The sequence below is a fragment of the Colius striatus genome, chromosome 16, assembly GCF_028858725.1.
Source record: "Colius striatus isolate bColStr4 chromosome 16, bColStr4.1.hap1, whole genome shotgun sequence".
Classification (NCBI taxonomy): domain Eukaryota; kingdom Metazoa; phylum Chordata; class Aves; order Coliiformes; family Coliidae; genus Colius; species Colius striatus.
The window spans coordinates 16,100,842-16,121,345 of NC_084774.1; the positions used below are offsets into that span (position 1 = coordinate 16,100,842).

Here is a 20,504-nt window from a genome sequence, read left to right on the forward strand (position 1 = left end):
CGGCAGCCGCCGGGCCGGTGCCGGGAGGCCGAGCCGTGGTGCGGGCGAGCCCCGCGCTGCCCGGCCGCCCGCCCTTCGGGGCCCGTAGCGCCTGACTGGGACGCCGCGGCTGCGTGTGGAGGGCCGAGGGGGTCGGCGGTCCGCATCCGGGTCACCGGACGCTTCCGGCGGAGCGGCGGCGGGTCCCGGGTGCGGCCCGGCGCGGAGCGGTGAGGGACGGGCCGGGGACTCACGGCGGGGGCGGGCCCCGGCGCAGCGCGGAGGGCGCAAGGCAGGGGGCGGCGGGTTGGCCGGGGGCGGCGGCTGCGGCGGGCGCCGCGTGCCTGGAGCGGAGTGAGGCTGGAGGAAGCCCCAGAGGGGCCGGCCTGGGCTCGGCGGTCAGCGGGGGCCGCTCAGGCCGGGAAGGCGGAGGCGGGCCCGGGGCCGTGCCCACGGCTCCTCGCGCCGGCTGGTCTGGTCTCGCTCTCTCGGCCGGGCCGGTCGTTTCGGCAACAAGTGTCTCCGTGAGAACCGAGGAGCCAAATGGCTTCAGGCGGCTGTTAATTTGTGTGCTGCTCCGTCTTACTCTCTGTTTTATGGGCTGAAATTCCTCAGCGATGCGATGTGCTCATGTGCTGTTAAATAGTCTTTTGTGTTCGCGATAATTTTTCCTTCAGCCTGGCGTTTCTGCTTTTGAGCGTGGGTTAGGTGGAGGTTGTGCCTGTCCCGTGTCTCTCCCTTGCTGCTGTAAAGGTTTTTCTGTCGCTATGCCCAGCCAAGCAGGCCAGGGGAGGCAGAGTGAGCAGTTGATGCTCTCAGCTGAAGTTGTAACCCAGGAGATGGATAGAAACGTGTTCTAAAACGAGTTTTATCTGTGTGAAGGTTTTCATGGAGCCTTGTAAACCACGGCTGTTGCTGTTGGGAGCCTGCCTCGCTTCTGCAAGCTCAGTATGCAGGGGAACAACTCTGTCCAGGCTTCCTGGGGTGTTTGGTTTGATGTATTTTGCATTTCAGCTGCATGAGCTCTGACTTGTGTACAAACCACAAGTCAGAGTTGGAGCTGGCGGTAGCTTTGAGTGTCACCGGCCTTGATGAAGGACTTTCCTTTCATGTGGGGACTTTCCTAATCCTGATGACTTATACGTGTCACCAGGCGCTTTTATTTAGCAGTTACTAGCAGTGGAGATGGAAGAACTGTAATGCTTAATCCAAGTCTTTGTCAGCACGAGATTTTTACCTTGTCCTGGGAGTGTATTAGTGATGTGTCAGACAAAGACCTTTCTCTTTCTCGTGGAGCCCTTCTTGCTAAGGAACAGGCATTCTGTTGGGTGTGTCTGTAAGCTTCATCTTGCTTAATTTATGGAGGAAAGATCTCGGGGAGAGAGAAGGGTTTACTCCTGCCCCTTATGCTGAGATGTTAATTTAGAACTCCACATTTCCTGTCATTCACAGCTTGTCTCTTGACATCAGTGCAATTTCTGGTTGTGGAAAAACTGAGAGCAGTGTGCCTTTGGGCAGAAACTGAACTGCTAGTTAACTTCTCCCACACCATATTGACATCAAGTGCAGCCTTTCATCAAGCAATACTAACTACTAGGGGTGTTTGTTTGTTTGTTTTCCTGCCCTCTTGGTTGTTGGTTTGTGGATTGGGGTTTTTTTCCGCTGTGTTTCTTCATTGTGGCTCCCTTCCTTTGGTTAATTTTGCTCTTAACAGTGATTTTCATTTTACCAAGACTGTGTGGGGTCATTGATCAATCTTCTAGCAGCTGCAATTAACATTGAGTGGAAAGTCTTTTCTGAAGTGCTGTTTCAGACTGACTATAACCTAAACAGTGCATAGATTTGCCCTCCCCTTGCTTCACAGTTGGAAAGTCCTTAAGGGCTGGACTGTGTTTTTATGTAAAAACCAAAGGCTATGATCTGCTTTTTTTATCTTTCTTGCAAATTCCTCAAGCAGTTGAGATAGAGTCCCTTGGCCTGTTAATTACCTTGGGCTTTTTGAAGTAGCATTATGAGGCTTCTCTTGTCCCCAGCATTTTCTCTGCAGCGTGTGAGCTCAGTGAGGTGAAAATGTAGATCAGTATATGCATAAAAGCAACTATCCCCACAAACCAAAGCGTGTTTGATGTAAATACAGGAAGATTTTGCTCTCTTCTAATAAAGCAGCTAAAAATGGCAGGTGTAGCTTCTTTTTTCTGTATTTTAATGGAAAGATTACAATCTTGTCTGCAGCTGCCAGCGTTCACCTGAAACTTTGGCTGTAGCTTGCAGTGATCAGAGGAGCGTGCTCTGTCCCGGCCCAGGGATGGCCTGGGTATGTCCTCAGGTGGAATGAGAGCAGCAGTCAAAAGCCTAGAAAATATTACAAATAGAAAGGTGAAGTTAATTAATTTGCTTGGTCTGGGGGCAGTCCTGTGCCACTAAGGGGGGAGAAAAAAAGGATTCTAGAGGCTTTCCCAAGTTGAGCAAAATGAAACTTCTTTGTGGTTTTATTTTAATGTATTTATGTCTCTGTGCAGGGCAAAAAAAAAAACCCCAACCTGCCAGAGATTGAAACAGTGTTTGTGTGAGTTGTTCAAACTGAAAGGGCAAAAGAAAATGCAGAGAAGAGACTCTAAAAACTTCTGCTTCTCCTTTCAGTCTTTTGCTGTGAGGTGCTTTTGTCTTGGTTCCTTAAGCTAGGGAACTGTTAGTCTGGGCTTCAGCCTACACCAGCTTTTTCCTATCAAGCTGCCCGTGCCTGGCTCGATGTAGGTTTGTTGTGCTGTTTTAGGTGGCTAACTGGCAGCGGAGTGCAGAATGAGGATGAAAAGCAGGACAGCAGCTTTTCGATAGACTCTTGTGCTTTTTAAGAAACCTAAAGAAGTTGTTCTGGGAGCTGCTGCTCTGTGAACCATTTTATAGACTCCTGTGAAGCAGATAGATGCTGTGGACATCTGGGATTTATGCAACTGTGATGACTTGTCTGTGTTTTCAATTTCTATTCCAGAAGAGTTGCCATTACTGAAGATTCTTAATGCCAGATAATCAACCTACTCCCGAATAACCATGACAGAGACGAGGTAGCTGCTCAAGTGTGAGAGAAAAAACTGATTTCAATGGATACAAAATACAAAGACGATTTATTTAGGAAGTATGTACAGTTTCACGAATGCAAACTGAGTGCCTCTGACAACAAGCAGCGTCCTATTAATGATGAGTATTTGCGGGTGGCAGCGGCAGCCTTACTTTGCCTTCCCAAAATTGATCCCTTTTATAGATTCCGGTTGATAAAATTTTACGAGATGGCTGAAAGCTCCCTGAGATCTGTGAAATCCTCAAGTTTACATTCTCTCCATAATGCGTTCAGCATGCTCGAGACAGTTGGAATTAACCTCTTCCTTTACCCCTGGAAAAAGGAGTTCAAAATTATTAAGGTAAGACGTTTTATCCCTGGTCCTAGTGAGAGCATGAGTTGGTTTTCTTTATTGTAACACATTTCATGTATTTCTTTTAAAGACTTCTTGTTTTTGTTCCACCCATTAGCATGGTGTACATATTTGTCTATACACAGAAGCCATAGGAAAGTTTCTGTGCAAAACAGGTGAAGTTTGTGCTGGTGAGAGTATCCTGAGAGCAGAAGTACAAGTACTATTTGCATTTGTAGTGTAATCATAAAAGAGAGGAAGACCTTATTTGAGGTTTTTGTTCAGCCTGCCCTGCTACAGTGACTTCATTTCTACTTGGGAGATGCTTTCGCTGGGGTGAGCAGTCAAGTTGTGTTGCAATGGCTATTAATGGACCACAAGTGCTAACAACCAGAACACGCTTTCAAGTAGATGCTTTGCTGAAGTCCCCACAAATTACATGACAGCGGTAAAGGAACATCTCTGAAAGAACTATTTCTAGGATATTTTTTTAACCTGTTTGTCAGTTCCCAATTCATGAACTTTTGATTTTAATGTGCTTTCAAATTATTTATCTATGCCAGGATCTCAGAGGGAAAAGTAGGAACTTGTCTATTTCCCAGATTGGGTGCTGGAGGTCAGGTAGTGGATTCTCTGCTTTTGATTTTTCTGTTTTATCTTTTCCCTGTTCTTACATGCTTATTCGAAACCACTGCAGCATTTCAGTAATGAGTGCTGCAGGTGACTTACAGGAACAATTTTGAGACTTGAAAGCTGGATAAAGACCCTGCTGCTATAGATGTCTAAAGTCACTTGCAGGTTGTCTGCACTACTGATGGCTATTTGTTTTTCTTAAAAAGACAGTATTTCACGATTTAGCAGAGAATTTGAACATTATTAGAACATTTGAGAGTCCTCTCTTTCTCCAAAGGGAAACTACCCATCTTCAAGATCTCTCCATAAATCGTCTTCATCATCACCTTTAAGTTCTGGCCTTTGAAATGTTGTCTGATCCATCGAGGATATCTCTTGATGCACTGCCAATATTGACTTTGGTTGTGCACTGTGGATGCAGTGTCTGTTCTATACAAAGGTGTGATGCAGGCAGGCTACTTTTGCTTGCAATCCAAACCAGTTTGAACTGAGTTGAGAACGTACCTCAGGTATGCCAGATGCTAAAGGATATTTGGACTCGCACAAACTCTTTAGGGTGTTTTTTGTTTTAGTGGAAGTTCTTGACCTAATATAAAATTAAATTAAACAGACATTTGAAACTACATAGTAATAGTGCACAGAAAAGTGTGCACCTCAAGGATATGTAAAGCTGAACTGAAGAGGGCTTTGGTACTCCCACAGTAATTCCAAGTTCCTGTTATCTCTAGCTAACCTCTGTCCAGGGGCAATAGATGAAACCTCTGCCTATTTGTCTTTGCTGGTAGACATGCAAACATGTCTGGAACAGATAAAAGTTAATGTCAGTGTATACCATGGTGATTTAAATCAACAGGGAGGACATTATGCTAATCAGGATTTCAATTTGAACGAAAACTCTCCTACTCTGAATTTGCTTCATGCGGAATTTCCATGTGCTGAACGGGAGGGATGCAGAAATGGAGTTCATCTTGCCATGGGAGTTGCATGTGTTCACTGTTGTTATTACTCTAATTAATTATATAATATCTGTCACTGAATTATCTGAACATCTAGTGCACCACTGAATTTGTAACCCAGTTTTCCTTTTATTTCCCCCCCACCCTCCTTAGACCTACACTGGACCCTTTGTTTATTATGTAAAGTCTGCTCTAACTGAAGATGATGTAAGGCAGATTTTGAACTACATGGGCTATGTCCAAGAACTGGGAACAATGTATAAGCTCAAAGAGCAGGTTGATGCCATTCAAGTGAAAATGGTTTCATTTGAGCTCTTTTTGGCCAAAGTGGAATGTGAGCAGCTTCTTGAAATTCACTTGCAAGTGAAGGATAAAGGTTATTCCGAGATTGATGTCATAAATGAACGAAAAAATAGCAATGAAGATGTTAGAGGCTGCTCAGAAGCCATGAAACAGCGTGCAGAGTGCAAAAACTTAAACACTTCCATGGCACGAATGGTACTCCAGAAATCAGCAAGTGAACGGGCTTCTAAAGATTATTTCAAGCCAAAGGTGAGCAAGCCTTCTAAATCAGTGGACACGTATGATAATTATTGGGAAAGTAAGAAACCACCTTTGATGAGTTCGCTGAGTCTCAGGAAAGAACCAATTTTAGTTGATGCGGAAGATGACATTAAAGATGAAATTATCCGTCCGTCACCCTCTCTCCTGACAATGTCAAGCTCCCCACATGGGTGTTCAGATGAATTCTTACCAACTTCATCTCATCATAATGGCATGCTAAGAACAAATGTCCCTTACAGCTCCTATTTTTCTGCTCAGGAGGACTTAGATTTATATACTGATCCCGATTCTAGAAGTATGTTAAATTTTAAAAGACAAGAAGCTATTAAGCCTGATGTGTGGCTGTTAAAAAATGATGCCAACCCTGTTTACCACAAACGCACCCATCTAGCCAAAGAGACAGCTTCCCTCAAGTGCCAAAACTGTGGCATACCTTGTGGCACTTCTGTTTGCCAAAAGTGTGACAGTCTGTTCACCTCTCGGCAGGAATACCCAGCAGTGAAACAGAGCACCTATTCAATCAAACCACTTCCAAACGATGGCTTGTCTCCTGTGTCTGCTTTAAGGGAGAAGTCTCAGTACACATCACAGACTCAGAGTCAAGAGAGAGCTGCTCAATTCAGTTCAAAGCCCAAACCTTCGGGCACCTCGCGCTGCGGCTTTTGTAACCGATCCGGAGCTGCCAACACTTGCACCTTCTGCTCAAAAGTCTCATGTGACACTTGCCTCAATGCTTACTATTATGATCCCTGCTGCAGAAAGAGTGAGCTCCACAGATTCATGCCTAACAATCAGTTAAACTATAAATCGTCCCAGCTGTCCCACGTAGTTTATAGATAGACTCCATTAGTCTGTTTTGGAGGGGAAGCGAAGGGGGAGGGGAAAGGGCTATCCAAACTAGTGTTCTGACTCCACTGCTAAGAAAATACACTGACCTCTTACCAAAACAACACATCCAAATATTTGGAACCACAGCTCGGTGATCAGGTGCCAGTTCTTGATTATTTTTTGTTTTGTGGCTTCACGGATGCTGCAGATACATTAGATTTCATGCTGCTATAATTTAGGTAACTCCTAAATGATCATCACTTTTCAATTTAAATGGGGGAGAAGAGCACATTTTTCTTTAAAACTGGGCAGCTGCTGTATTTTAGACAAGTGACATCACACCTTTCTATTGCACTGCAGTCATCTCCTTGCCCAAATAAAACCATGCAAGGCTTGAAAATCTAGCAATTAAGATGCTCATTTTCTATGAGTGTTGAAACCACTGCCAGTTTTTGATAAAGTGTGACTTAAAAATGTGCAAGAAATAGGTGAATGGCTTGTTTTGCCAACAAGGACTATTTTTTGAAGCGTGTCTGCATTTCCCAATCTCCAAAATGCAAACACCACAGCATCTCTTCCTTTCATCTTTATGTTTCTTCCTTCTCCCCTTATCTCCTGGTTGTTTATCTCAAGCTTATATAATCTGCATCTGGACAATACGTGCTTTATTTTCTGGTGTTGCCAATATCATCCTACTGGTTTTTACTGTATGGTGTTTGAAAAAGGTGAACCTGTATTCATGCCACTTAAATTATGCCTAGAGTGTTGTCCTTCCAGATGAGTACTGATTTTCTTTACTTTCTGTTGCACATGTATTAAGTACTGTTCTTTGTACTGTAAATAGGTAATTTGGAAACAGTTTATTTTTAATAAATATTTAATATGTTGAGTTCTTAAAGTGGTAGAATCATTATAACTATGAAGTCTCTGGGTTATTTGTTCAGGTGAATTTTTGTTTTTCCTTGTACTGTATTTCATAGCTTATTATAGTCACTGTGGCAGGCTGATGTTCTTGGCTCTGATCGATTCTTGGTTTTTAATCTGACATTTTTCCCCTCTGATAAGGCTGCCATAAGTCTAAGTGGAGTCTTGTCTAAGAACTGCAGGATTTTGGTTGTCGGTGCACGCTTTTCCTTTGTGGTTTTGGAAATTGTAGGTATCAATGTTAGGTTTGCTTCCAAATTCACTGCAAAATCTGTAGTGTAGTCCAGCAAGTAAAGCACTGGCCTGGTTAAAAATCAGAGCTCATTGTGACTCCTGTTAAAGTAAACTCATCAGTTATGGGTGTCAGTCAGCTGATAATGTTTATCTGTATTGCTGTAGCACATAGGAACCCTAGCTGAGAACCAGGACTCTATTGTGCTAGGCTCTGTACAGTTTGACCCCCTCAAACAACACTTGGTTATGAATAGGCTTTAGTTTTTTATTAAAATGGGACCCATGAGAATCCTTCTGACTTCCTTATTCCAACTAGGTGGTTAGAACAAAGTATCAGGCAACCTATTCTGATGTGCAGAATTACATGTGTTTAAAATATCTGTAAAGACCTCTAGCTGAGATGTAAACTATGTAGTCCACTTTGCACTAAAATTACTCACTTAGGGTTTTTTTTTTTAAACACTGTTAGAGTCTAGGCTTCTAAACTTAAATGTCCATTGATCCCTGTGTGACAGAAACATGCATGAATGATCATTTGTCTCACGTTTTTTTGGGTGGGGGGAGGGCTTGAGGTAGGTAGCGGGGGAAACTATATAGGCTAACGTTGTAAAATAGCTGAAATCATTTTAGCCATAAATGGGTGTCAGAAGTATAATGGAAATAAGATGAAAACTGAGTCTTACAGAGGGCTGAGAACAATAAGTTACTGTACAGTTTGCACTAAGAAACAAAGTGACTGGTGTGTGTTTAGCAATCAGGGAAGTTTCAGAACAGAGTGACTGCAACTGGCAACTGAAGGCAATGTTAGGGGCGAGTGTTGCCTTGCTGACCCTGAAGGTTGGGGTGGATATTGTTTAGGTGAATGATTTCAAGGTTTTCAAAGTCTTGTATGTTTTTTTTTTTAATATAAATATATATATATATATATAAATATGACACAAATGTAGATACATTCTGTATATAGTGAAGAATTTAAAACCAATTTTACTATGAAAATGCAGTCGAAGGGTGATTTTCAGTTTGGTGGTTATTTTGTTTTTGTTCACCTTCAGAAGTGTCATGCCTGTTTGGCTGCTATACAATGTTACCTTCTAGTTCACTAGTTCAATTTCCATATGGCCACTCACACTACAGTGAATAACTAAAACTGTGATGCCACGTAATTTCTACGGTGAACATAGCAGGGACTAGACTTGCTTTGAAAAAGGAAAGTCCTGTGTATATATGTCATGGAATACTGTAGTACAAAACTGTGTTGAATTGAAGTGATACCATGCTCTATTTTTGTGTATCTTACTGTATGAGGTTGCTGTGATTGATACAGTAAAATATATGCTAATTTAAAATGCAGGTGTTTTGCATCTGATTTGTTTAAATTAATTTATGTTTTGAAGGAATTTAAAAATAAAGTGGCCTTTAAGAAAAGGCTGAACTCTTTTCTTAAAGTTGAGTGCATGTAGCTGTCTGTTTCACCGCTGCCTTTCGCATGCAGAAATGAGTTGGTGCACAAAGGTCACCTTGGGAGCAAAACGGGCAAGAGTGTCTGTATGGTGAGCCTCAGCTTTCTGAAACTGGATGTACTGCCTGCAGAATGCAGAGCTTTGTGAAAAAAAACATTTCTTTTTCAAGTCTTAGCAGCATGACTCAGTTTGTTCCATAAGAGCATGTAAAAGCCAATATGTCAGCAATCTGCAGCAGACAGACTAACGTGGGGTAGGGAGCAGGTTTCGGGTGCGATGTGAAGGTAACCTACAGTGATTTCCAGCTTCAACTCTGTGTCATATGCACTTCTTCTAACTAGCTTCCTGATGTAAGCTGCATCTCGCAGATGTGTGATAATCCAATGTGCTTTTTGGCACCTGGGTTAGCCCTTCTGACTCCTCTTTCATGCTGCCTAGCTCTGGAGTGGGATAATTTCTCCAGTTCCAAACCAGATTATGTTTGTTTTGTTTGTGCTAAAGCATGTTAGGTGAATGCTTAAAACACCCAAAGTGCCATTTCTACAAGTCCTCTAATCTTGCCATCCATTGAGGTCCCCACAGGTGTCAGAAGTGATTACAAAAACCAGACTCAAGGTAACTAAAATATGTCATATACTGCTATGCTTCTTGTGCTGATGTATTTCTTTATGTTGTCTTCTTGTCTGACATTTCTGATTACAGACCTGTATGTGTGTCTGCTGTGTCTTTTGCTCTCAGCAGAAGTGTAAAGGTTCAATACACTGTCAAGTGGTTCAGGTTTGACAGTTGGAACCTACAGCTCCTTAAATGTATTTTTTCTGGAAGGCAACTGTGATTACAAGCATTTAGTGCATGTTGCTAATTATGCTGTAGAATCTTTTTTTTTTTCAGGGGAAAAGATTCACCTTTCCAGTATTTGTTTAGAAACGGGAGCTAATCTGAGCATGGTGATAACTGATATGTTGCCAGAGTGACTGAGAGAAAAGCAGGAGGTGACTGAAAATTAAGGTAACATGTCGATATACCTGTTTTGTCTCTAACTTAGTTACTTCTCTCAAATCAGTGGGAGTTAATTAGGCATTTTAGCAAGGCCATTACTGTGGTATCTAAGCAGCAACTGAGTTGGGCTGCAAATGTTCCTGACTGTTATTTGTGAAGGGTGTATCGTGCTTCCTTCTGAAAGTCATGGGATGTGGTCATGTTTGTCTAAAGACTGTAAGTATGTAAATGTCTTGGGGTTCTTCCATAATATTAAGTAGACTTGGACATTGCAGTTAGTTTTAATTACCTTTTTCTCCGGTTGATCGTATTCCCCTAGATTCGCCTTGCCAGTCTGAAAACGTAGGGGCAGGGAATCTGTAATTAAGTAGCTTTCTCGTTCTGTACTCCTACACCTCTGCTGTGCAAAACAAACTCCCAAGGCAACCTTTTGCATTGAGCCACCATATGAAAATGAAAAGATTAGTGCATCAGCTCTTCCTCAGGACACAGGACAAGAAGGCAAAAGGTTAAAGTGTGTGATATGGCAGCACCTCTTTTAACTCTAAAATCCTGCAGACGTGCCAGATAATTGAAGCTCTTCCATCTGAGGAGAGGTGTAGGAGAGCCAGAGAGCAGCTGCTTTGTTTGACACGCTTGCTGTACAGATTTCAATGTGCTAATGTGTGGAAAGCAAGGCTGTTCCTTGCAATACTGAAAGTTCTCTGCATTGAAAATATCTTAGCATATTTTTTATTGTGTGTAGGGTCCTCTGTTCAGAATCTAAAGCCTTGTGACAAGGAAGCCCATGTAGCCCGAGGCAGACAGTGAGCTGATGGGCAGCTTGCTGCAGCCAGACTCTGCTCAGGTCAGAAAAGGCAGTTGGAATAGCAGGCTGGCCATGTAGAGCTGTGGGGAGGATTGACCCATAACCAGGAATTTACGGCATGTCAGGGTGCCTGAAGTGGAGCAATCCTTGAAATTCCTTGGTTTCACCTCTCCCTGCACTGCTTTTGCTGCTTTCCCAGTGCAAGATAAGCTATGGAAGCTCTGGCATTGCTATGAGTTGTTGTTTATTTGAGAAGAGTTGCTTTGCTGCCCTGAGCATTGCAAAAGAAAGGACCTCATCTCCTTAGGGGTCCCTGCAAGCAGGGGAGACTGACTTGCTCAGAGACAGTGGGATGCTGCCGGTTGGTTTCTGACATTTCATAAGGCAGATTTACTTCAAGTTTTTTTCCAAATTCAGGCAAAATGCTTCCCCCATCTGAGCTGTGCTGCCACAGAAGCCTTCCCAGAGAGCTGGGTTTGCTGTCTCCTTACCCTGGGAAACAGCATTGGCAGAGCCTACGACTACTACTGCACCACCCTGACAATCATCTGCCCCTGCTCCCCATCCTTCCTCAACTGGCAGCAGTGGCTCTGGCAAAGGGGCTATGGAAATCTTCCTGTCACCCAGCAGCTTCCTATGTTGCCTCTGCTAAAAGCCAGGCACGGACTTCCACTGAACTTGGAAAGGCTTTGTGCAGGAAAGAGGTGGGCAGGTGGAACTGTTCCAGATAAAAATGAAACAACCTGCTCTGGTGAGGTTTTTTTTCCTTAGAATCAAGAAGAAATTTCTCTTCCAGCATTCAGAATCTGTGAGGCACTGAAGTCATATTGCAGGGAACTTCAGATGAGATTAGAGATTGGTTTAATTACTGATATTTCTTACTGATGTGATCTTCTCTTAGTGCTCCAGATCCTGAATATAAATAGTGGTGCTCCTGGTGCTTCTATTCAGTCTGGGCTCTATCATAGCAGTTTCTGCTTTGAGATGAGAGTATGAAATACCTTCTGCCTTGGGTGATACCACCCATTTGTTTTTTCCTCTCTTGTACTGAGCTTTTAGTTCATTGTGTGGTTCACTGCATTGAAGACAATGTCAAAACTCCAAGGAGCTTTAAGTAGTGCAGGATCAGACCTGCAGTGTGTGGCTGACAACTTGCATGTAGCAGCTGCTTCTGCTGTGGTGGGTGTGGGGCTGTCATGCTTCCTGCTTTAGAAATCATTCTCATGATAGTCATACTGTTCTGAGATTTTTTTTTTTTTTCATCATCAACCTGCTTTAAAAAAAGGAAAAGAAAAATCAGCCCACAACTGTGCATCAACTCCTGAGTGAAAAAATGTTGCTTTCCCCTCAGAGTAAGTAAAATCTAGCTTGTATCTTTGCATGCAACATGCTCTAATTTAACTGCCTGTCCTGGTTTTGGCCTGGATAGAGTTAAATAATTGCTGTCTGGGGTTAAACCATGACACTGCCTTACCTATATTTTTCACAGACCAGTCTTCTAAAGCATGGCCAGTGGCGGTGAACTCTCTTCACCAAAGCAGTGGTTTCTGCACGTCTCTCCATCATTGCACTTGTGTAAACCCTGCTCTGCACTTTACTTTCCACTTAGGCAAAACTGAGCTTCTGTAGTGACCCAGTTGTGGATCTTTGCCAGTGGCATGTGTAAAACCCCAGATCCTACTAAATGAACTGTTAATCAAAATAGATGCTACTGACAAGTCTGCAAAGGAACAGCCTGTTTACATGTCTTAGTGCACTTACACTAAGTAGTGTATTGGTGGTGAACCTTCCCACAAGGCAGCTCTGTGATGGAGAGGCAAGGCCTCTTCCTCTCCTGTGTGGTCTGCTGTGTGTGTCCTGTGCTCTGCTGGGAGTGCTGGGGGTGTGTGGTCCCACAGTGGAGCCACAGAGGCTGGTGGAAGCTCACCAGCCAAAACCAAGAATCTGTGTGGTCCCTGAAAGGGTACAGAAGAACCCTGTTGAATACCCACGTCAGCACAGGGCTGGAGGATCTGAAGAGTCGAGTCCTGGCACAAAAACTCCCTCTGCATTCCTCAGTGGAGCATGGCAGGGTGGGAATGCTGAATGCAACCCCTAGAAATAGCTGCATCACTGTTTCTCAGCAGTTGCTGAGACTAGAAGCCAACAGACCCCTGACAGCACTTTGCCATCTTGGTTGGGATGTATATGTAGGGTTATCTAACTCTGAAGTCGTGGGCTTTTTGTTTGGCTAGGTTTATTGGACATATTCTCAATTGCAGCCAAGCATGCTGTAATTCATCCCACAGAGAGAGTTGTGTTGTGACCCCAAAGGGAAGGGGGAGGGAATCATCAGAGTGCTGCTGGTGGCTCTCTCCATGCCTGGCAGCACCAGTGCTGGGCTCTGCCCAACCAGGAGGGTGGCTGTACGGATTTACTGGCTGCAGCTAGCACGAATTGACGCGGTGGCAGAAGCAGAAGGGGACAAGGATGCCATCTGCCACATCACCTGTTCCAAGCCTGTTTCCTCAGGCTGTGTTGCTGGGGTTAGCCATAAGCCTTTCTGTCTGGAGGGGTCAGCTCAGCACGACTGTGAAACACCTCCCCAGGAACTCAATTTCCTGTGGAAAGAGCTGATGGGGGTGGCTCATGTATGATCCTGGAATGTGCACCGAGGGGAGAGTGCCATCTCCATCTCTTTTTGCTTTATGCTTGGTTCCTGGCCCTAAAACCACAAACCTGCTCTACCATCTTTTCACACAGTACTAAATGAGGAGATGTATTCTTATCTCTGTAACAAGCCTGTTTTATAAGCTGGCTTTGGGCCACCTCAGCAGAAACCAGTGGGCTGTATGCATATGCTCTGCCTCTCCTTTTTAGGGGAGAGTGGGGAGTGGGGCTTTATCCCCCACGCTCTGCCTCTCACTCCAGGAGAAGTAAAGCCCCTCTTAGGGCAGCTACTGTTATATCTTTTCTTATGATTAAATTCTCTTATTCTCCAGACCTTAATGAGAGAAGTTTCTCTGAGAGATATTCCTAATGCCAGGAAGGGGAATGAGCATGTGTGTGCATTTTCTACTCTGCTTTGCTGTGAAGTCATGTGAAACAGCCATAGATGGCACTCTGGTATTGGTTACTGCTTGTTTTTGTGCTGGGAGGACAGAGAATGTTGAGACTCAGTCTTGAGAGAGTAAGATCAATTTGGCCAGCTTCTCAGAGAAGATATACAGTTAGCTTCTGCATCAAGCACATGGTGTGAACAAGGTAGGAAGGGTAGAAATTCAGTTTACAATGAAGCCTAGTGACAGAACAGCATCATATTATAGGAACACTGTTTCCTGCTCTACAGATTTTTATAGACAGTGCTTCCATGTAGATAATCTGGCATTTGAAGTCTTGCTTTAATAAGGATTTAGGGAATCTTTGGTTGCCCAGATGGATTGTTGAGTCTCCTTCTCTGGAGATGTTCAAAACCTTCCTGTACAAGTTCCCTTGTGACCTACTCTAGGTGATCCTGCTCTGGCAGTGGAGTTGGACTGGATCGTCTTTTGAGGTCCCTTCCAGTCCTTGATATTCTGAGATTCTTTGAATCTCTATACGTCATTTAAGGGGAAGTGTTATTCAGTGTCTGCCCAGGCTTTCTGTGCACTAAGAAGCTACAGGAGGCCACGGTGCCCTACAATACCAAAGGGACAGGCTGCAGTGCCTGGGCTGCTCAGGGGTTTGGCTGCCCTGGTGCTGCTCTAGCACAGGACTGGAGAGGTATTAGCTGAGCAGAGGGTACCTTTAGGCTCTGTGTCCCACTCCTAGGTGGAGCGTTTCAGCCTGAGAGCACAAAACCTCTTCATATAACTCAGTAATAGAGAGATGATTTAGAATGGATGAGTACTTGAGGTTAGGAGGGGTGTCTTGTGTGGCCTCTGTCCTTCTGGGGAGGATTTTGCATCTTCAGACTTCAAACTTCACAGGTGTTTTAAGTGCACTGTGAGTCTCAGGGATCTCTTTCTTTCCTTGTCTTACTGTTGCATTTCACTATTCAGGTGAGAAGCCCTGACTGATATGAAACTGCCAGGCTCTGTGAAGCCTGCCATGCCTAGGTTTTCAAAACTGCCATTCACTTGGACTGTTTTAGTAACTTCTGCCTCTTTGGGGAATCAAAGCCTGATTCACTTTCCACTGCGACTCCTCATGTCTTGGACTATTTAGAGACACGTAAAAAATTAAGTCTCTTCTGGCAGTGTTGAAGCCTTTGGCGTTTGAATCTTTAATATAAGGAGTTCTCTTGCTTAGAGAATAGTTCATTTTAATACTGTGAAACAGAGCATGATAACTGTGCTGCTGTATATGCTACAGTGAGCATTATGTGCTGCTTAATAAAATGATGCTGCTGTCCAAGAACTTTCATAATGAAAGAGGGAATGTGCAGTAGTCAGACATTAGTAACTCACTCCTAAAACCTTTGGCACAAATTTGTCTTTAGTGGGATTCTGTTGCCTGCAGCTGGAGTTAAATTCTTTCTTCCTGGTTCAGTACTGACTCCTTAAAATACAGCCTGTGAATTGGTAAGCAGAAGCAAGGTTGAGGCACAAAGACATGGTGTGTGCCCATCATTGTGCTTGCGTTTAGCTGGAGTACAATGGGAAGCTGAGGAAGCTTCTCCATGAAGTCATTTTTGAGATGTGTTAAAACACCGTGAGATCTACAAACATAATTTGAGGGAAAGAAAGATGAGACACCCTTGGAAGCAACATACAGCTGCAGAAGTGCAAAGTGTCCAGGACTTTGCCACCAAGAGCTCTACCTGTTAGGAATGATCAAAAGCAAACATTCTTTGTTGTAGTACAAGCCTAGGGTATACTCCACTGTGTTTTGGTTCTTAGCTGTTCTGAGTTTGTAGTCTCAGGGCAGGTTGTAGGCATCTTCTGGTACTTTTTAGTGCTTGATTTATAAATCCTGTTTTTCTTTTCATTGCACTACTTTTCAACAGTCTCAAAGCCTGTTGGCAAAATTACTTTTACTGAGCTCAAGTAGGGTGCTCACATGTCTTGGGAGTGAATGTAGGTTTGACACTGATTTAATTCTGCTTTTTCTGCCTGCAGCTTATCACTCGAGCTCTCCAATGAAGGACTTTATTTCCTCAGTCAAATATTTTCCATATGACTAGACACCAGCTAGCGGCAGTGATTTTTCTGTCAGTGCTCAACACTGCAGATTTCCTGTTCAGAAATTGTATGGCCACATGAAAAGCAGTCTTAAAATCAAGCACTGGATTTGTTCAATGACAGAGTAGAATGATGTGATGGGGTATTTTTAATTCCATGGCACTTAAAATTTATCAAAATTTGTCATTTTTCCCCACTGAAGCTTCAAGTCACACCGAGGTTCATTCCCTGTCAGCAGACACCTTCCCTGTCAAACTGAAAGTCATGTCCCAGTTTCTCCATTTGTACTCCCTGGGACATGGTGCTTGTGAGAGGCACCAGCTCAGCTGCTGGGAATATCAAGATTTCACCCACCTCCCTGATGGGCTGTAGCTGAAAGCTTTTCCCTTATGCACCAATGTCATGACAGCAGGCAGCTTTGCCTCAGAAGCAGCTTTGATAAGCAAAGCCCAGTTTCCAGTTCTGTTCATCCAACAGCCCCCCCCCATCACCAGCAAACAAAGAGACTTTTAAATGAGTTTGTGGTTGTGGAAAGTTGTCTGCTAGAAACCTGATTGAGACACCAAACTAGCTTATGCAGCAGTTGCCAAGGGCTCTGCCTGTTAATCATGACTGACACAGTTTTATATTGAAAACAAAGCCTGACACCACAGTCTTGGTGCTGGTTTTGTGCTAGTGGAGGACCACTGAATAAAATATGGTTAAACCTGATCTGTACAACAGGGAAAGGAACTGAAGGTGCAGAATTAATATTAGATAAAACCACAGGTGTGAAAGGCTCATTAAAAACTATCAGGCTACGGAGTAAAGAAATGTGGGAAAGAAATGACACCAGTGCCAAAGAGAAGTATGGGTAGGAAGATAAGGGGAGAAAGTTATTGGCCTGACAGTCCTTGAGAGAAAAAATTGGATTAAAAATTGAGCCTGATAACGAAGTGGTATCTAATGCAAAACTGACTTTTCCTTGAAATGCTAGTTTTACATTCTAATACAGAAAAGCTAGTTGGTAGCAAAGGAAGTTGATAGATTTCAAAGGGAATATTAATTAGGAATAAATTGAAAGATAAAGATGTATTTTAATTGATGCATTTCTAATGGAAATTAATCTGCCATGTGTTTTCCTAAAATAAAATAACTTGAAGGCAGCATGTGTTCAAAGTAGACTTTGAACATCGGAGAAGAGTAAAACAAAAGTTAAAGGAATTCGGAGTGTGAAGTGGCACCTGCTCGGCTGTGCCGTGCCGTCTGGTGTGGGGCTGGTGGCTTCGTCTGCCCCAGAGAGCTCTGCCTGCAGCCCTTCCTAGCACTGCTGCTCTTGGGGCTGGAAACACAAAGGAGAAGTTGATGGAAGTTCTCAGATCTTTCCATGATGTTTTGAGTGACAAGATACTGATTCTTTTGTAGCTTTTCAGGATAGGAGTTAGCACAAGCTGTATGCCAAGGAGAGCGGTACCTCCTAGTGTCTTGGTCAGACTGGGAGCTAGCTTGCAGTTCTTGGGGGAAGAGCTGGTAGGACTGAGATGAACACAAATATGTGGCTTTCAAAGAAGAAAGGAGATGGTACTTGGGGCATCTGTGCATGACATGAGACTGGAAAGGAAGGAGATTAACCAGAAAACTGATTGTTGTTCACATGTTTGCCTCTTTCTTTGATTTCATGTTACAACCCTTTGTCACCTCCTATATATCGTTTCTTTGGTGTCACTTAGAGCTGTGTTTGATTTATGCCAGTTGAAAAATCTATTCCATTATTGTTAAGGATGAAGTCTTATTCACCAGTACAGAGGTTATATTTCTTGTCAGATCATTTTGCATATATGGATCTTTTTACAAAACCACAGCACCCAGGTCTATAAACTGAAGTCTGATGTCCAGCATCCTTGTGCTCCCTTGGTGGCCTCTGGAAGACCTAAAAGGGCTGAGAAAATCAGCACTTTGGAGTTGCTAATGAAGCAGAGAGCTCTGCAGAATAGTTTAGTGAAGTGACAGACCTAAGAGGATTTTAAAGTACTGAATCTTTCCTTTCCTGGACCAAACCTAAATTCTTGACACCAATACACGTTAGTGCCAGTAGAATTCTGCTCCTGTTGCACCCATGTTGAAGACCATGAGGCATGCACTGGTCTGCCAGTGCTAGGTGCATCAATTCCACTTTGCAATGCAAATGTGAGACGTGCTGAATGTGAATGGATCTGTCTGCATGCTTGCAGAGATTTTGCAGAAAATGAGACTTTTGGGCCTAATGGATTCAGTGTATTGTAGGAGCTTAAAAGCCTGCCAGTCTTCTGTTTTGTTGGGAAAGCAGGCAGGTATGTGACATAAAGGAGGCACCACAGTCGAAGGACACAAGGAATGGCTGAGCTAACAAATGCTCTTTGATCTCAGCACTTCTGTTCCCCTTGAAATAACTTCATGAAATACAGGCCCTTTGCAGCCTCCCCACAGGTCAGCACTTATCATTGCTGTGAAACAAGAGCTGGAAGAGTGTTCTCTGAACTGATATTTAAAGGCCACTGTCAGCTCCCCCCTGTTGTGACTGGGGTAACTACAGTCTCTGTGGATGGTTCTTAGTTGTCTGAGTGCTACCTACTGGTATTTGAGTTTTATGCCCTGTCCTTTCCAGGCTTTTGTCTGATTCTAGGCAAGGTCTTTATGGCAGGGAACAGCAGAGAGGGAGCGCTCTGGTTGCTGTGCTGGCTGTTTTCTCCTGGTGGTACTGCCGTCAAGTGGGATCCAGCCCTGAGATGCTCCTGGGGATGCTTTTACAGTGTCCTGTCAAGGTTGTGGAGCTGAGCAAGGCTAGTTTAAGAGAGAGCCTGGGAAAGGATCTTAAGAGTTAAACTCTGGCCAGCTGGACTTCAAGTAGCAGGCAGCATTCAAAGCACACCAGTGGGATGTGAGAAGCCAGAATATGCAGGCACTGGGAATTGTGGGTGGCATTGAAAAGCCAAATACAGGAACAGAAACATAGATTTTAATATATATTTCCATTACAGTCACAAGCACAAATTGTGAGGGGGGGAAGTGCATCTCAGGAGCAACATATGTGTTATCTCATGCCTCCATCTAAGTATACAAGCATGGGATTAATGTCTATTTAACATAAAGCTGAAAGTTTGGTGTACAGATGGTAGGAAGTTGGGCAACAGTATGTGCAGCTTATAGCATAGATCTATCTGAAATGAATGCCATCACCTAACGTTGTTTCTCACAAAATGTTATCCTTCAGATCTGTCCCTAACTCACCTGCAGAGATGCTGAGCTGCCTCATCAGCACAGGCATACTCAGGAAATTGTAGGCCAGGGAGCCTGACCTTGGTCAGGCTAGGTAAGGATCTAGTGATGATAAAATGAGATGATAACACAAAGCAGTGGGAGAAATAGGAGTTGATAGAAATCAGCCAGTGTGGCTAAATCTTGTCAGATGAATGTAATGGGGTTTCTTCCCCCCACTTTTAAAGTGACAATGCAGTGAGCAGAGTTACACACGGGAAGCTGTGGACATAGGCATCTGTAAGACACTTGACACAGCAAAGCACAACAGACTGATGAGTAGAATTAGTAGGTACAAAATGTGCCTGGGAGCTACCAAAGGAGTAAATGTGACTGGCATGCTGAAGATGTCATTGTGTGCAGATTTTAGTCTTGCACAGACAGGTAATAAGCAGAATCTCATACTACACAGTGTGTGAGGGAAATAGTGCTGTTTGCAGGTGGGGACACTGGCCCAGTGAGGTGACACAGTTCACCAGAAGGGAGAGAGCAGAACTGGAAGTAATGCTTTCCAGTTTAGTTTCATTAGTGTGGTTAACTCAGACTGTTCTGGTATATGCCTGCTCTAGCCAAATAATTGTGAGATTCTGAGAGAGGGGATGAGGCTTTACAGAGAGCCTCACTCAACATTCAGGCAATTTTGCTTCAGAATTTTCTTCTTTGCCTGTTTATGGTGTTTTAGTTTGGTTTCATGCGTATGACCAAGCCCATCTTGAAAGAGAACTTACCTTTCAGTCTGCTGTTATTGAGGTCAAATGTTAGGAACATGCTTTTAGGGAAATATCTTTAACCTAATTGATTATCTTGTAGCTCTGCCTTTGCCAAAGCTTAGAATGCTGTCTGCTTTATGAATGCAATTGGAGTCAGGGCTTTTATTCTCTGCCCTGTTTGCTCTCTCAAATTAAATGCTCTTGTGGTCTGAGTGGAAGCCAGGAGTGGTAGTGTGCAACATTTCAGCTGCAGCTGGCTGGCTTGGAGACCTCTCAATTGGTCTTCACACATTTTCTGCCAAGTGGGGACAACAGTGCTTCACTATGATGCCCTGCTCACTCATGGCAGCGGAGCTGGGAAGCAACTTACAAAGTATCTGCTGCATTTAGTCCCTTAGAGCCTCTCTGTAAGGGGCAGCCACTTGAGCAGAATCCAAAGCCCTCTCTTCAGTTCCACACTTTTTTTAGTGGATCAGGTCTGTGTTTTCCATTGTATTTAAAATTACTCTTCCAGTTCCCTGGTTTTTAGCTGAAATCATCCCTATGTTGTCCTTCATGGGCTCTATTACTTCACAAATGATCCTTTTA

General features: G+C 43.7%; 1 protein-coding gene across 2 annotated transcripts in view; it reads left to right on the top strand.

The window, feature by feature from the left end:
- Positions 1-6: 6 nt before the first annotated feature.
- SPATA2 (spermatogenesis associated 2) overlaps positions 7-20,504 on the top strand; it is a 65,474-nt gene continuing 44,976 nt past the window's right edge. Inside the window, exons 1-3 of one of the 2 annotated variants that reach the window (XM_062009353.1) lie at positions 7-209; positions 2,969-3,395; positions 5,129-8,871. In XM_062009353.1, coding sequence (XP_061865337.1) covers positions 3,078-3,395; positions 5,129-6,379 — 1,569 coding nt within the window. In that variant the 5' untranslated portion in view covers positions 7-209; positions 2,969-3,077 and the 3' untranslated portion in view covers positions 6,380-8,871. Of the gene's footprint in view, positions 210-2,968; positions 3,396-5,128; positions 8,872-9,876; positions 9,994-20,504 lie in introns of those variants that run through there. The other variant, XM_062009354.1, reaches the window with a different exon arrangement.